We start from the raw sequence: 17806 nt of genomic DNA on the forward strand, positions 1-17806 counted from the left end.
GATAAATCAGTTGAGAGCCTGGTCAGTTCATAGGAAAGTTCTCCAAAAAGGTTCATCCTACTAACATGTTAAGGGCAAATATATGCCTCACACAAGTTTACATCCCAGGTTTATGCCACGAATGTTGCCTTCCTAAAATATACACAGTAATTACTGGGAAGAGGCCACATTAAGAACACAAAAAAGACTAGAGTATAAGGCACGCTCGTGTTCAGAATTTCCAATGCTTCGATGTAATGCAATCTAGCATTCTCTCATTGTCTGCTCAATTCTCAATGACAATAGTGGCGGATAATTTCAAAATGTATTCATCTACACCACATGTGCGCCACAGACGCTGGTCACCCTCCCTACAACAGCACAGAAACCTTTGTATCCTGTGGTGTATTCAACCACTTGAGTCTATAGTTTTTCTTGCAACCATTGTTCTCATCGCCAATCATGTAGTCCTCCTTTTTGAATGTGTTAATTAAGCTGGATGGGGTCACAGCTCACAAAACAGCCAACTGTAATACTGCACTTGGGAAAGTTAAGTACTGTGCTCCTTCGCATATTTCACAGTAAACAAGTGTGTAAAGCTACAGAATCCAATCAGACATAGCTGCCAACAAAATTAATCAAGAAATCGGAAAAAAAAGTGTCCTTGACGAAAATTTACCTGCTACGGTGAGAACAGAAGGAGAACTGTCTGCAACCATTTTTATCTTATTGCCATTTTGTAACCAGTAAATATCCACAGGATATGGTGGGCCCACTGCCTTGCAAGTGAGATTAAAAGCTGCATTTCTTGTAGCGTTCTTTGATTCAGGCTCTTCAATAAAACTTGGCAATCCTGCAAGTGGCAACATGTAAAAATGACATCAGTTAACAATGAGATACCCTAAATGCACATTCTGTGCATAATGTAGTCAAAACCCTATTATCCATAACATACGCTAACTGTGCCCATTGGAATGACCTAATTGCGCCCCAAAATCTACCCATTATGACTCTGTATTCATCGTGAGGTGTGTACATTTGTAATTTGCACATATTCACGAAGCCTTGAAGGTGGAAAAGCAAAAGTGAGGTGTTAAGAAAGCACATGCAATAGTTGGCTCTGTAAATTGGTATCTTTAATACAAAAACAATAATATAATAATCGCTTACTGTCACAAGTAGGCTTCAATGAAGCTACTGTGAAAAGCCCCTAGTCGCCACATTCCGGCGCCTGTTCGGGAAGCCGGTACGGGAATTGAACCTGCGCTGCTGCCTTCTTCTGCATTACAAGCCAGTTGCTTAGCCCACTGCGCTAAACCAGTCCCTGGCACTGTGAGGCAACGGTGCTAACCACTTTGCTACCGTAGCACCTCATAATGTGCCTGTGAAGCACCTTGGGATGTTGCATCATCTGAAATGGCACAATTGGCACTGTCAGTAGCACTGTTGCCTCACCAGGGACCCAGGTTCAATTCCGGCATTGGGTGACTGTGTGGACTTTGCAGTTTTGTCAGTGTCTGCGTGGGTTTCCTCCTAGAGCTCCGGTTTCCTCCCACAGTCCAAGGATGTGCAGGTTAGGTGGGATTAAGGGGATAGGGTGGGGGAGTGGGCCTCGGTGGGGCGCTCGTTCAGAGGGTTGGTTTAGAATCACTGGGCCCAATGTCCTCTTTCAGCACTTTGGGAATCTATGATAAGTTGTTATGGTTGAGAAATAGTTTTGCAGGTTTATGGAGGAAAAAGCTGGGTCGGAGGGCGAGGGTTAAACAGCTCATTCAAAGAGCCAGCACGCACATGATGGAGTGAACGGCTTCCTTCTGTGCTGTAAGATTCTAAGATTCGACAACGACGACCATGTCCGGCCCGTGAGGTATCCAAAACTGTATCACAAGTCTGCACGGGAGTCCATGGGAGTCGTGGAGTCCATTCAAATTACAAAACAACATAGAATCAGAGAAGGCTGCTGCGGTGCCAAGTCATACAGGCAACTGTACACTGAACAAGGCCATGAAAGATTGTTTGTATGTTATCATTCTCTCCTCTCTCATACCAGAAGGCACAAATTCATGCTGGAGTACAGCACTACAACTGTAAGCAACCTCCAATACCTTCACCACCAAAGTCTTATTCACAAAGAATTGCAAGAGATATTTCTAATATCTGCCTTAATGATCCCAAGATCTTTTAACTCCACCAAACAGCATTTCCAATTCCTGTTGATGAGATTCGCTATTTGTGTATATAACATAACCCATGACAGGAAGGAGAAGTGAAACACAAATTATGAGTCAAATGTCCCCCATAACAAATGAACCTTGGGAGACTTTCCCCTTCGATCCTTCCCCCTCTTTTCAGAATCTCTCTCTTCTGCTTGCTCAGTCATATATTTCCCTCCATCCAGTATTGTCACATTTGACTTGGCAGGAAATAAGTATACAAACCTATTTTGTTCACTGAAGAGAGTAGATGCTTAATGGTTAAACTGACAGAGGCACAAGCTCGTTCAGAGCATTAATCTGTGGTAACAAAGGAAATCGCTGAGTTGAAGTGTGTCTCGTGCAGTCAACATAGATTTTAACAAGAGTCCACAAGGCAGACTGGACGGAAAGGAAAAAGCCCTTTGGATCAAAGGGAAAAATGGCAAGTCGAGTCCAAAATTGCACTAGAAAGGGTGCAGAGGAGATTCACCAGGAAGTTGCCTGGGCTGGAGCGTTTCCTCTATGAAGAGAGGTAGTTTCCTTCGAGCAGAGAAGGCTGATGGGGGACCTGATCGGGGTTTACAAAATTCTGAGGGACATGAAAATGAAATGAAATGAAAATCTCTTATTGTCACGAGTAGACTTCAATGAAGTTACTGTGAAAAGCCCCTAGTCACCACATTCCGACGCCTGTTCGGGGAGGCTGGTACGGGAGGCTGGTACATAGATAGGGTAGGTAGGAAGAAACCTTTCCCCTTCGGAGAGAGGTCAATAACCAGAGGGTTATTAAGACTTACGATAAGGGGCAGGAGATTTAGAGCGTATTTGAGGAAATCTTTTTCATCGGGGTGTTGAGAATCTGAAACTGCGTGAAAGGGTAGTAGAGATGGAACCCTCACCATTTAAGAAGCATTTATACGCGCACTTGAAAAGCCATTGAATAGCATACAATGCACGGATCAAGTCCTGGAAAATGGGGTAAGAATAGGTGTTTGATTCCCGGCCCTGGGTCACTGTCCGTGTGGACTTTGCACATTCTCCCCATGGCTGCATGGGTTTCACCCCCACAACCCAAAATCTGCAGGTTAGGTGGATTGGCCACGCTAAATTGCCCCTTCATTAGTGAAAAAATAATTGGGTACTCAAAATTCTTTAACAAAAAAAGAATAGGTGTTTGATGGGGAGAAAGCAGGATTAGGCTATTGAGTTGGATCATCAGCCATGATCATAATGAATGGTGAAGCAGGCTTGAAGGGCCGAATGGCCTCCTCCTGCTCCTGTTGCTTCCTATGTTTCTACGATGGGCCAAAGGGCCACTTTGTGCTGTAAAACTGTATGCATCTTGGGTCAGAGAATCGCCGGGGGCTGGCGTGAATCCCGCCCCCGCCGGTTGCCGAAGTCTCCCGCACCGGATATTCGGCGGGGGTGGGAATCGCGCCGCGCCAGTTGGCGGGCCCACCCGCGCGATTCTCCGGCCCGGGTGGGCCGAAGTCCCGCCGCTAAAATGCATGTCCCGCCGGCGTAAATTAAACCACCTACCTTACCGGCGGGACAAGGCGGCGCAGGCGGGCTCCGGGGTCCTGGGGGGGGACGCGGGGCGATCTGGCCCCGGGGGGGTGCCCCCACGGTGGCCTGGCCCACGATCGGGGCCCACCGATCCGCGGGCGGGCCTGTGCCGTGGGGGCACTCTTTCCCTTCCGCCTCCGCCACGGTCTCCACCATGGCGGAGGCAGAAGAGACTCCCTCCACTGCGCATGCGTGACAATGCTGTCAGCGGCCGCTGACGCTCCCGCGCATGCACCGCCCGGAGATGTAATTTCCGCGCCAGCTGGCGGGGCACCAAAGGCCTTTTCCGCCAGCTGGCGGGGCGGAAATTCGTCCGGCGCCGACCTAGCCCCTCAAGGCTGGGGCTCGGCCCCCAAAGATGCAGAGCATTCCGCACCTTTGGGGCGGCCCGATGCCGTTTGATTTGCGCTGTTTTGGGCGCTAGTCGGCGGACATCGCGCCGTTTCCGGAGAATTTCGCCCCAAATGTTAATGGTTGATGGCTCTTGTTGTAACTGAAGGCTTGTTTCCAGTGAGGTCGTGGGGCTCAATATTTGATCCTTTACTTCTACTGATATTTGCAGGATTTAGACTTAAATGCAGGGGCATGATTAAAAAGTCTGCATACACTACACAAATTGGCTGCGTGGTTGTTAATACGAAGAAGCACTGGTTAGGTGGGCAGAAAAATGGCAAACGGAATTCAATCTGGATAAGATGAGGTAATGCATTTGGAGGGGAAGAGCAAAGCAAGAGATTCTATAATAAATGGCAGGATACTCTAATTGTAACGGAATGGTAGTACCTTGGAGCGCAGGTCCCCGGTTCTCTCAAGGAAGGAGGGCAGAGAGATAAATCAGTTATGAAGTCAAATGGCTAACTTTCCTTTCTTAACTGAATTCGGGATACGAGAGCAGGGAGGTTGTGTGTAAAATTTTAGTTTGGCCGCAATGGAGTACTGGGTACAACTGTGGTCCCCACATTAAAGAAAGGATGCGATCACACAGAAGAGGCGGAGGGGAGGTTTTGGCCAGAATTCTCCGGTGGTCAGGACTCACTTTTCCTGCTGGAGGCGCAGCCTCACGAGCGATTTTGTGGCGCCCATTGACAAGCGGCGGGAGGATAGAATCCCGAAGCCAGCGAACAGCGCGCAGCCGAGAAACATACGGTTGGGGTACCAGAGAATCCTGCCCTTAATTGCGTTGTACAAAATTACAAGGTGCCTTGATAGGGAGGATAGGGCAGGAGCTATTTCCTCAGCGTAGAGATCAATGACAAAGGGGCGTACATTTTAAAAGTAATTGCTTGAAGGATTAAGGGGGAATTTAAGATAACATTTTTCTGCCAGAAGTGAGAGAAGGTTGAAGAGAATATAATAAATGCTGCTTGCATGAATTTCAAGATAGCATTGAGAAAGTATTGATCTTAAGGACAAAAACAGCAAGTTCAGACTGGAGAATCGTGGGCAGTGGCATTCCCCCAAGGATCAGTGCTAGGCCTACTGCGTTTTTTGGCATTCCATTTGATATAGATAAATGATGTGGGGTGTAGGATTCTATAGACGGTGGAGTTTCCTAGCTCTCCATCCAAAGAGTCAGTGGGGAAGGCATCCTCGCTCATGCCGACTGCCCTGCAGCTATTTACTGCTCCAAGGAGCGTCAATTGGCTGGAGACACGACTTTGGTCCCTCACCCAGGAGGAAGTCACGACCGGGATTCTACATAATGGGGCTATGTTCCCACACCCGCCAAAAAAAGGGGCACAAATCACTCCAGACTTTTTCAAAAAGTCCGGAGAGATTCTCCGATTTTAAGAGGGATAGCAGGGCCCCGCGGGGGTGCACCGTGCAGCTCCTGCTGCCGAAACGGGGCCCTGCACCTCCGGCCGCGGGTCCCTGCATTTGCGCGGCGGCCGCTTCCACCCCGGGCGACGCAACATGGCGGAGACACACAGTGGGCCAGCGCAGAAGAAGATAAGGTTCCCCCCCCCCCCGGATCGCACATGCCTGCCAATCGGTAGCCCCCGATCGCGGGCCTGGCCATCGAAGAGGCCCCCCGAGTCTGATTCCATCCCCCCCCCCCCCCCTCCCCCCCCCCCCCCCCCCCCCACTAGGACGGCCACCGTGGCCGCGGGTCCGAGCTCCGGCCGGGTGGAACCATGTTGGAACCACGCCGGCGGAACGAGGCAGGAACGAGGCCTCCTTCATCGGCCCCCGACCAGCGCCGTGTCGACCGCGTGCGCCCAGCTGATGGTGATTTTCTGGTCTGTGGAAAAACACGTCCCAGCGTCAGACCCGATCTGAGTCCCCATTCTCCACCCGAGTGCGATTTCAGGTCGGGGGCTCGGAGAACCCCAGCCTAGACCTCAGAGAGCTGCCAGCAAATCTGTTGTCCCAGCAGTGTCAATAGCAGCAGTGGCCAGAACTGGGATTACAAGCTCTCTCCCCAGGGTCTGAATTCCAGAGTCCCGGATCAGGTATGTGTGGGTGGTCTCACAGCAAGGTGGAGTGGTGAGGAGATTGAGTGGTCTGGGGTCTAGCACCCAGATAATGGAAGCGGGAGCACCTGAAGTGGAAAGAGGTCCGTTGTTGTAGGAAGCAGCCCTCCCCTTCCTGCCTGCAGCCCGAGCAGAGTAACATGCCAGGAATCCTCTGCTCCTGAATCCCTCCCACCAGCCTGAAAAATTCCCACTTAAAGGCCTCAACTGGGCAAATGCCAGCCTCGGCCTCGCCTGTTCCACTGTAAAACTGTGGGCAGGTTAGGGCAGGCGGGAAAGTGGTTGGAAGACCTCTGGGAAATGTTGTGGATCCCCCACCATTATCATCTCTTTGCAAACACTGACAGGGGAAACCATAAAATTTTGCCCGTAGATGTTGAAATATAGAATAAAACTGCATAACTTGGAGAGGTGACTAACGTTGAGGATGATACCTCCAGTTGACTACAGTAGGGCATGGATAGGCTACTGAATAGGCAGGAGAGTGCAGCAAATTCAGAGAATGGTGACAGAACATAGTAAGAAGTCTGACAACGGCAGGTTAAAGTCAAGCTGGTTTGTTTCAAATCACTAGCTTTCGGAGCACTGCTCCTTCCTCAGGTGAATGCCGTCCTCAGGTGACAGAATAGGTAGAGATAATATACACTTACTGGCACTTGCCCAGAACATCAGGTTTGTCAATTTAGAACAATCACCTAAGGTTGAGGAGAGAGGTTGAATAATTTCTTTGACAAAATATGGAATGCTTTACCACAGGGAATGGTCGAGGCAACTGTTGTTACATCTCTTCTAAAGGGGCAGCACAGTATCACAGTAGCTTCACAGTATGGGCCAAGAGCTGGATAATGGGGTTAGAATTTAGAATCTCTACAGTGCAGAAGGAGGCCATTCGACCCATCAAGTTAGCACCAACCTGGATAACTTCCTTTTGGCCAGCACAGACTTGATTTGCTGAATGGCCTCCTGATGTGCCATAAATTTCTATGAATGTACAAGAGGACAGAGGTTTACATTTAGAATTCCGCACATGATGATAATTGCACAATCAAATCTGCCACATCAGTCCTTTTCAGTATGGTATCTGCAACACGATTTTAGTGAGTTAAGCTCCATTGCAGATGGTATTCAACCTCAAAATGTACATCTGTAGAAGCTCGGAAGTTTACAGTCTAAAATGAAGCTATTCAGCCCCTCATATTTGTACCTGCCCTTATCCAAAGCGATTGAAAACCAATTCCACTGCTCTGCTCACTCACATTCCTGTATTTCTTTCAGCTTCAATTTTTTTAAGCAACTGTCCCTTTAAGAGATGCAACAACAGTTGCCTCGACCATTCCCTGTGGCAAAGCATTCCACATTTTGTCAAAGAAATTCTTTAACCTCTCTCCTCAATCTTAGGTGATCGTTCTAAATTAACAAACCTGGGGCGAAATTCTCCCCCAACGGCGCGATGTCCGCCGACTGGCGCCAAACACGGCGCCAATCAGACGGGCATCGCGCCGGCCCAAAGGTGCGGAATGCTCCGCATCTTTGGCGACCTAGCCCCAACATTGAGGGGCTAGGCCGACGCCGGAGGGATTTCCGCCCCGCCAGCTGGCGGAAATGGCGTTTGTTGCCCCGTCAGCTGGCACGGAAATGCGGCGCATGCGCGGGAGCGTCAGCGGCCGCTGAGTTTCCCTGCGCATGCGCGGGAGCGTCAGCGGCCGCTGTCAGTTTCCCGCGCATGCGCAGTGGGGAGAGTCTCTTCCGCCTCCGCCATGGTGGAGACCGTGGCGGAGGCGGAAGGGAAAGAGTGCCCCCACGGCACAGGCCCGCCCGCGGATCGGTGGGCCCCGATCGCGGGCCAGGCCACCGTGGGGGCACCCCCCAGGGTCAGATCGCCCCGCCCCCCCCCCAGGACCCGGGAGCCCGCCCGCGCCGCCTGGTCCCGCCGGTAAATACCAGGTTTGATTTACGCCGGCGGGACAGGCAACTTCTGGGCGGGACTTCGGCCCATCCGGGCCGGAGAATCCAGCGGGGGGGTCCCGCCAACCGGCGCGGCCCGATTCCCGCCCCTGCCCAATCTCCGGTACCGGAGACTTCGGCGGGGGCGGGATTCACGGCGGCCTACGGCCATTCTCCGACCCGGCGGGGGGTCGGAGAATGACGCCCCTGATGTTCATCGATGACATCCCAAACATAAATATATTGCCCTTTCACCTCATCAAAATCCATCACAATTTAAAAGCCTTGACTAAATAGTCTCCGAGTCTTCGCCAACCAAATGGAGATGACTGCTATACCTCACATCTCTCCTCATAACTATAGCTTAATTTCTGGTATCATTTCATCAGTTACTAAATGCCCCATTCTCTTTTTTCCATCTGGTCGGAAAGTCATTACAAATCACTGACCAAGCACCCAATATGGTTCCAAGGTGATGTGCTGTGGTGAAAGTCGTACCTTCGATCTGAACATTGATTATCTCTGATTCAATGGATACGTTGGAGATTATTATCCTACAGTTGTAGGCACCTGCATCAGAATGCTGTACTCTGTCGATGCTGTGGATAAATAAAGAGCATAGGTTGTTCTCAAGGTGCACCAGACTTGATTTTTACAAAAGCATTCCTATTCTTGCTTCCACGTTCACCCACCCTTGCATCCACTTCAGGAATTGCAATAAAGATCTTGCACAGCCAAGTAATTTAAATCGGGAGTCTTACCTAAATACCATTTACCACAAGTAATGTACTTTCTCACTGTACTTTGCCATGTGGAGCAATTCACCATGAACCCTGCATTTACTCCCCACAAAGTTGGACATGTTCTGCAACATCAACATTACTTGAAAGTTTTTTAAAAATCACCCTTTGTTCGTTCATCTTCCTATTCGTGGCTCGTCCTTCTATTGCCCAAGAAATTGCTCATACCCTGACCATCTCCTCCCTACTGTACCCCCCCTGCTCCCAAGCTTGTTGTAATGCAGTACCTGGCTTCGGCCTAACATTTCTTCAGATGTAGGAATTTGTGTGTGAGGAAATCTCAGGGCACAGTCTAATAGACTCCAAGAGGGACCCAAAAGAGGCTTCAGGAGAGACATAATGGACTACACCACAAGCTGTCTGGCTGAAGAATTCACCAGTTTCTTTTTTTAAATAAAGGTAGAGTGAAGCAAAATATTGAGGGAGAGGTTTGATACAAAGACAACAGGAATGCCATTTTCTAAAACCAAAATAAAGCTGTAATGTTCTATGTTCTATACCTGCAGCTGCTGAGAATCCTGGATCTGCTTTCACTGACAACAAAAGCAATCCCTTTGTAGTAACAACGGAGGCCATCCATTAGTTCTTTACCATTCTTCAGCCACTGAATCGGCAGATACTGGTGGGCACTGGGTACGTCAATGGAACAGTTGAAGTTTACAGAGTTGCCTTGAGATATTAGAATGTTTGCTGCTCCAGGCTTGAAGCTAATCTGCTCGCGGACCTTTGCTGCAACCAGAACGTCACTCCTGCTTTGGGCAGCAATTTCTCCACCTGGCGTCGGCACATTCACTCGTGGCACATCGGTTAAGGGAGACACACGGGGAACAACTGGTGGACAACAAATTGCATTCTTTAATCATTATTTCAGTACCTCTTCTTTCATTAGGACTCTGACACAAACACCAAATATGTTGCACAAAGTATGTCAGTCAAAGTTAAGTTCCAAAAGGTGAAAATCCGTGACCGTGCTCAAGGATGTGGGAATTGAACCTTTAAAGAGTAGCAAATTGTGTGTGTCACTGATATTTAAGAAAGATGACAGAGGGAAACCAGGGGATTATAGACCAGTTAATCTAATATAAACTCTAATAATTTCCACAGTTAATCAAGGAGAGAGTGACTGACCACCTGGAATCTTTCCAACTGCTCAACGCATGGATTAGTAGAGGATACATCATACCTGACAAACTCATTTGAATGTTTTGAAGAGACGACCGAATTAGTGGACAGGGAATGTCTACGGATATTATTCATGAGATTTCCTGCAGGCGTTTGACAAAGTCCCTAAGCGACTGAAGCACTTGGAATTAAAGGCAACTTGTTGCCCTGGTCAAGAAACTGGCTGGAAGGGAGGAGACAGGAAGTGGGGATAATAGACAGGTATTCAAATTGCTGGATAGGACTACTGGTGACTTACAAGGATCGGCACTGGGGCCTCAAATATACATTGGCACGATTCTCCATTAGCAGACTAAGTGCTCCCACCAGTGGGAAAACCGGAGTGCTTCCTGCTGGCGGTAGGAGTGCCTCCCAAGTGGGATTCACCCACCTTTATTATTTAAAATATGCACACAGGGGAGCACGCTGGCCAGCCCACCTTCACAGATTTCAGGAGGCCATTTTAAAAGGACGCTACGATTCCAGCATTCACAGATAAGGCCCACCCCCAACGGAAATTAATCGGCGACAAAAGGAGCCCTCCCAACCCCTCAGCAAAAAGGGACATCCTCTCCCCCCCCCACTCCAGCCACATCATGCAGGCATGTGGATGACCAAACCCCCCTCCCCACTCCACTTCACAGTGCCACAGTACACGGCCCCCTGGCACTGACACCCTGGTTTGGCGCATTGAACCCTGAAGGGAGGGGGGGGGGGGGGTGAAGAAGGTGCATCCAGTGCCCATGTGCCGCTGCCAAGCTTTATGCTTTTAACACTGCAGTTTTTTTTCAAGGGTCTCTGAGCCTTCATAGAAAGCTCAAAAACTTTGAAAGCCTTTGAAATCCCTTGAAAACCCATGTTTTCATTCAATTTTATGGTCCAGACCTTTACCTAACCATTGATTAATTGCTTAATAGTTTTTACACAGCAGCAGGAGTTTTGTTTATTTATTTTTCCCTTCATGGTTGAAAGCATCTGAGATACCCATCATTGTTAAACTGTAATGTTTATAAACATCCAAACATTGCAGTTAGAACTGAAAGCAATTAACTGTTTTGAAGTTGCTTGCAGCTGTCAGTCAGAACAAGAATGGGCACTGGACTTGCCTTCTTTTCTTATTATACATTTAGAGAACCCAATTCTTTTTTTCCAATTAAGGGGCAATTTAGCGTGGCCAATCCACTTAGCCTGCACATCTTTTGGTTTGTGGGAGTGAGACCCATGCAGACACGGGAGAATGTGCAAACTCCACACAGTGACCAGGATCGAATGGACTTACCTCCCAGATGGGCCGAAGTCCCGCTGCTGGAATGCTTGTCCCGCCGGCGTGGATTAAACCACCTCTCTTACCGGCGGGACAAGGCGGCGCGGGCGGGCTCCGGGGTCCTGGGGGGGGCGCGGGGTGATCTGGCCCTGGGGGGTGCCCCCACGGTGGCCTGGCCCGCGATCGGGGCCCACCGATCCGCGGGCAGGCCCGTGCCATGGGGCACTCTTTTCCTTCCACCTTCGCCACAGTCTCCACCATGGCGGAGGCGGAAGAGACCCCCTCCACTTCGCATGCGCGGGGATGCCGTGAGCGGCCGCTGACGCTCCCGCGCATGCGCCGCCCGCAAAGTCATTTCCACGCCAGCTGGCGGGGCACCAAAGGCATTTCCCGCCCGCTGGCGGGGAGGAAATCAGTCCGGCGCGGGCCTAGCCCCTCAAGGTTAGGGCTCGGCCGCTCAAGATGCGGAGGATTCCGCACCTTTGGGGCGGCGCGATGCAGGACTGATTCGCGCCGTTCGGCAGACATCGCGCCGATTGCGGAGAATTCCGCCCCAGCTCTTTTCCCAAGCTTTCAGCATTTTCTGCTGTCATGGCTTATTATTTGATTTTTAATAGTATAATGTCACAAAATCATTTCTTCCCTTAAACCTTTATTACCTATAATAGGTTTCTATCACCTTCCTTATTTACTGTCCAGCCTTTACCACTCAACAAAGTGCATCACCAGATTGCACATTCTCCCCGTGTCTGCGTGGGTCTCACCCCCACAACCCAAATTGTGCAGGGTAGGTGGATTCGCCAAGCTAAATTTCCCCTCAATTGGAAAAAAAGAATTGGGTACTCTGAATTTATAATAAAGACAAAGGTATTAATGCTGCACCTTATGGAGTATTATTGCAATTTAGCCACGGCACGGTAGCACAGTGGTTGGCACTGCTGCCTCACAGCACCACGGTTCAATTCCGACCGTGGGGTGACTGTCTGTAGTGGTTTGTACAGTCTCCCCGTGACCGGGTGGGTTTCCTCCGGATGCTCCAGTTTCCTCCCACAGTCCAAGGAGGTGTAGATTAGGTGGACTGGCCATGCTAAATTGCCCCTCAGTCATCCACTGATGTGCAGGTTAGGTGGGGTCACAGGGTTATGAGGATAAGGCAGTGGAATGGGCCACGGTAGGATGCTATTTCAGAGAGTCGGTGCAGATTTAATAGGGCCGAATGGCCTCCTTCTGCACTGTAAGAATTCTATTCTATGGTTTATCAGCACTTGACAGTTCAGACAAACATGTATGTCACGAGACCGCTCCAATCAGAATTCATAAAACATGGACTACATCTACAGCACCAAACATTACAGGGAGTAGGACAGAGACACAATGGTACAATATTCTCAGATTGAGGATCTACTTGAAAGCAAGAGACTTGGCACAATACTCATTAGGCTTGTCACTATTCCAGTGAACAATTATGCATGACTGATCAGGGAAGAACATTCCATAGAGTAACAGCTACACACAGTAAACCCTCTATACAAGTAGAAAAAGGGATTTGCTTCATCAGTTGAAAAACAGCTATGTTTTAGTTAAATTTGCTAAATACCTGCAAGTTGCTAAACATTAGAAACTTTCTGGAGTTCCTTCCAATGGTAGGAAGATTACTGATTTGGACTGTGAGGGGGGGGGTTAAAGTTCAGGGGGGAACTAATTTCTAAGCACCAGTAAAGGCCGGCCCATCTGTCTGATGAAAAATGAGCCCAAAGAGACTAAAGGGGACTGGTAAGAAAAAAGATTTTACACAACCCAAAGGGAGAAAATAAAAGGTCCACTCAAAAAGAAATACACTATTTTGTATCAGCAAATTGTATGTGCCATACAAGGTGGCCCACCATAAAAATTGACCCAATTTTTTGTGCCAAAAATCATATTTAGGCCCATACTCAGCATACAAGTAGACCTTCTTCCATACAAGTCCCCTTTCCTGGTAAAAGAAATGCTGTACTCGGATTAGAGGAGGCATCAATTTTTCACCTCGGGAATTTATGTTTTACTCGCCTTATAAGTCAACGGATGGGATCAAGAGAGTAATATAGGCCACGCTGCCATTATGAAGCATGAGTGTTGTACCCTCAATAACGACGCTTAGAGAGTAAAATGGTAAAGAAGGCTTTAATAAGCTAAGAACTAGCCTGGTGCCGAGACGGGTGAGAACTGGGTGCCTCCCACAAGGCGGCCCCTTATATACGGCTCCCAGGTGGGCGGAGCCGGAGGCGGGGTCCCCCAGGGTTCCAAGCCCGGTCTTAAAGGGGAAATCACCTTACATGATGACGAGGGTACAGTAGTACAGTAACCGTTCATCACAGGAGTTTAATTCCCGTCCGGGTGGGTAACGACAAGCAAGAATGGGTCATCTGACAAAAAGTAGGAAATACGAAGCTGCTTTCATACTAGAAGTCGTAACAGTTACTCATTTGTCATGGTGAGGGAATTCAGTGCAAGAAGCTGCCCAAGGCCAAAAATTGGCCACGAGGACAGGAACTAGTTAATGGCCTAGTCCAGAAAAGCAGGTAAAGGAATGGGTCCTCTGAAATTGTCACAATATTTACGTCATCAGCAGAAATGCAATACAGGCCAAATGAAACCCTGAGTCCAGTGAAGATTTTAGAGCAACTGCTGGCTGGTGCAGCCTCTTTATGGATGGAAATTTCTAGCTTTGAAGCAATTCAAGATCGCTCAGAGCCTGTTAAAAATTCTCAATGCTAAAAACTACCAGCGTCCAGTGATTTATCATCAGGCAGCGGCACAAACAGGCATACCCATTATGTCACATCAACAGCATGGATGAAACTGACGACGAGTCTCGATATGCTCAGTTTTGTAAGGGCCACGAAGAATCCAGCACGAATTTTAAGGACACAAAGTAATAACATTTATTTACAATAACATATATACATAACAGTAGCAGTAACTTCCCTTGCTACATACTCCTTCCTGCTGGTTCCTGAACTGGCCAGCTTTATTTATACTAGGAGTTTACTAGTGGTTTCTCCGCCCCCCTCATTGGGGAAGCTCATACTCCCACAGGATTGTGGGATAGTCATTAGTCCCCAGCCAATGGTAAGTAGGCAGGTTATAACATCCCTCCCCCCCAAAGTCCAAGGAATCCACCGAAGACCCTGGCGAAGGAGGGCGTCGGACTCGTTTGGCCGCAGGCCGGACACCATTTGCACGCGGCGCTGGATCAGGCGGCGTGTAAAGAGACGGAGACCGGCGCTTCCGTGATGGACGGCGCAACGGTTATACATCCACGGCCGTGGACCCGAGGATTCCCCCTCTGATGCATCCTGTGTCTCCATCTCGGAGTCAGAGTATAACCTGCCTACTTACCATTGGCTGGGGACTAATGACTATCCCACAATCCTGTGGGAGTATGAGCTTCCCCAATGAGGGGGGGGGCGGAGAAACCACTAGTAAACTGCTGCCTCCGTCATGTCAGCGTCTCTATCTCCATTCGGTCCCGTAACGACCTGCGCAGGCTTCGAGTGAGGCACCAGTGGAAGATTGTGAGGACTACCTTCCCTTGTCTCTGGTCTCTGCGGCTGTTGAAATGAGCTCCGGGGGCGGGAAATCTTTTGAGGGGATGGTCTTCTGGACCGAACGTGGCCTACATGTTTTCGCTGGAGACGACCCTGGGCTTGCACTTGGTAAGATATAGGGCCCGTTTGGCGAAAGATTACACCAGGAACCCATTGGGCACCACCAGCAAAATTCCGAACGAACACTGGGTCACCGGGCGCAAACTGCCGAATCGGCCGATGCCGAGAAAATCCCTGTCCCTGTCGTTCTTGTGTGCGGCGTAATTTTGCGCCAATGTCCGGGAAAACCATACTAAGGCGGGTGCGAAGTCTCCGTCCCATTAGGAGTTCTGCGGGAGCTACCCCAGTCACTGCATGGGGGGTGGTCCTGTACGTAAACTAAAAGCGAGCCAGTCTCGTGTCCATTGATCCGGAAGACTGCTTATTTAGGCCTCTTTTGAATGTCTGCACTGCGTGCTTTGCCAACCCATTTGAAGCCGGGTGGTAAGGGGCAGTGCGGATATGGCGGATGCCGTTCATCTTCGTGAACCTCGCAAACTCCTCACTCGTGAATGGAGTGCCGTTATCCGTGACCAGCACCTCGGGGAGGCCATGAGTACTAAAGGATAATCGCATCTTTTCAATTGTTGCGCAGGACGTTGTCCCCTGCATCTTATGCACCGCTAGCCATTTGGACTGGGTGCCAATTATTAGAAGGAACATGGATCCTTGAAAAGGGCCTGCGAAATCTGCAAGCGTGCCCAAGGCCGCCCTGGCCATTCCCAGTGATGTAGGGGCGCGGCCGGCGGAAGCTTCTGATGCTCCTGGCAAATGGAGCAGTTTTGGGCCACCTTCTCAATGTCGGTGTCGAGGCCTGGCCACCAGACATAACTCCGGGCAAACATTTTCATTTTGGTCACGCCTGGATGCCCATTGTGCAAGTCTGTTAGTATCAGCTCCTGGCCTTTTTCCGGGACAATCACACGCGTCCCCCACAAGAGGATGCCGTCTTACACGCTGAATTCTGACAGCTTGGAGGAAAATGCCCGCAACTCGCCTGTGTGCTGTCTATGCTGCCCACCATACAGGACTATGTGCCGAACCTTTGACAGGACTGGCTCCGTCTGGGTCCATTCACGGATCTGTGATGCCGTGACAGGCAAGGTGTCCATAAAATTTAGGGTTGCAACCACCTCACCGGTCGTGGGGGTCAACATGGGGCCGGTTGATAAAGGCAATCGGCTCAGTGCGTCGGCATTTGCTATCTGCGTACCTGGTTTGTGCTCCAGAGAATACTCGTATGCAGCAAACAACAAAGCCCAGCGCTGGATCCGTGCAGAAGCAATGGGCGGTATTGGCTTATCCTCTCTGAAAAGTCCCAGCAGGGGCTTATGATCAGTCACGATAGTGAAATGGTGGCCGTACAAATACTGGTAGAAGCATTTCACCGCAAAAACCACTTCCAGGCCCTCCTTCTCGATCTGCGCGTACTTTTTCTCCGCTGCAGTCAATCTGCGGGAGGCGAAAGCTGTCGGTCGTTCGGCCCCGTTCTCCATCTTGTGGGACAGGACGGCCCAATTACCATACGGGGATGCATTACATGTGACGAGCAAAGGCTTTCCAGGATCATAGTGGGTTAGTAACCCAGACGACGACAATTGTTGCTTTACCCGCTGGAAAGCGGTTTCTTGCGGCTGACCCCAAACCCAGGTGTGATTTTTCTTTAGCAGAAGGTGCAAAGGGGCCAGCGTAGTTGCCAGATTGGGGAGGAACTTCCCGTAATAGTTTACGAGACCGAGAAAAGAACGAAGATGCGAAGTGTCAGTCGGGGCGGGGGCATGTTGAATTGCACGCACCTTCTCTGCGACGGGGTGCAGACCTTCGCGGTCCACCCGATAACCTAGGTAGACTACTTCCTTTGCCTGAAATATGCACTTTGTGCGACATAAACGGACTCCAGCCTCCGAAAGGCGTCTAAGGACAGCCTCCAGATTTTCCAAATGTTCCTGCTCCGACGTCCCTGTAATCAAAACGTCATCTAGGTAGACAGCCACACGTGGTAAACCTCTCAAAATGCCCTCCATAACACGTTAAAAAATTGCGCAGGCAGAGGATACTCCAAAGGGCAACCGTGTATATTCATACAGGCCCCGGTGTGTATTAATCGTTACATATGGTCGGGCGGCAGGGTCCAGCTCCAACTGCAGGTAGGCGTGACTCATATCTAATTTTGTGAACGAGAATCCACCTGCAAATTTCGCGTAGAGATCCTCTATGCGAGGCATCGGATATCCCGAGTCGGGAAACCGTATTCACTGTAAGTTTATAGTCGCCACACAAGCGAACTGTGGCATCTGGCTTCATTACAGGTACAATTGGTGCTGCCCAGTCAGCAAAACGGACGGGCCTGATAATACCCAAACTCTCCAAACGAGTGAGCCCCCCTTCTACGTTCTCGAGCAAGGCGTAAGGCACTGGGCGCGCCCGGAAATAGCGCGGCGTGGCTCCTGGTTCAACTTGGATACGGGCTACGGCCCCTTTTATTTTCCCCAAACCAGGCTGGAATACATCTGGGTATCGTCCTAGCACCTGTCAACCCTTCAGAAACTGTTTGGCGGATGTGCTGGCATTGCACCCGCAAATGGCGCAACCAGTCCCGACCCAACAGGCTGGGCCCATGGCCGCGCACCACGATAAGTGGGAAACGCCCCTCCTGGCGTCCATAGACAACAGGGGTCATTGTAGTTCCTGCAATGTCCAGTGGTTCCCCCGTGTAGGTGGCCAACCTGGCCTGTGAGTCGGTTAATGTAAGGGTCTGTATACCCTGCTTGATGCAGTCGAATGTCCTCTGGGT

The 17806-nt window shown here is 49.9% G+C and overlaps 1 protein-coding gene across 2 annotated transcripts in view; it reads right to left on the reverse strand.

Moving 5' to 3' along the window:
* Window positions 1-17806, reverse strand: part of mertka (c-mer proto-oncogene tyrosine kinase a) — a 245025-nt gene that overhangs the window by 199259 nt on the left and 27960 nt on the right. For both annotated transcript variants that reach the window (XM_072500095.1, XM_072500094.1), the window contains exons 2-4: window positions 9459-9789; window positions 8657-8757; window positions 659-832 (exon numbers count right to left, since the gene is read on the reverse strand). In XM_072500095.1, the coding sequence (XP_072356196.1) occupies window positions 659-832; window positions 8657-8757; window positions 9459-9789 (606 nt within the window). The remainder of the gene's footprint in view (window positions 1-658; window positions 833-8656; window positions 8758-9458; window positions 9790-17806) is intronic.

This window comes from Scyliorhinus torazame, chromosome 4, assembly GCF_047496885.1.
Source record: "Scyliorhinus torazame isolate Kashiwa2021f chromosome 4, sScyTor2.1, whole genome shotgun sequence".
NCBI lineage: Eukaryota > Metazoa > Chordata > Chondrichthyes > Carcharhiniformes > Scyliorhinidae > Scyliorhinus > Scyliorhinus torazame.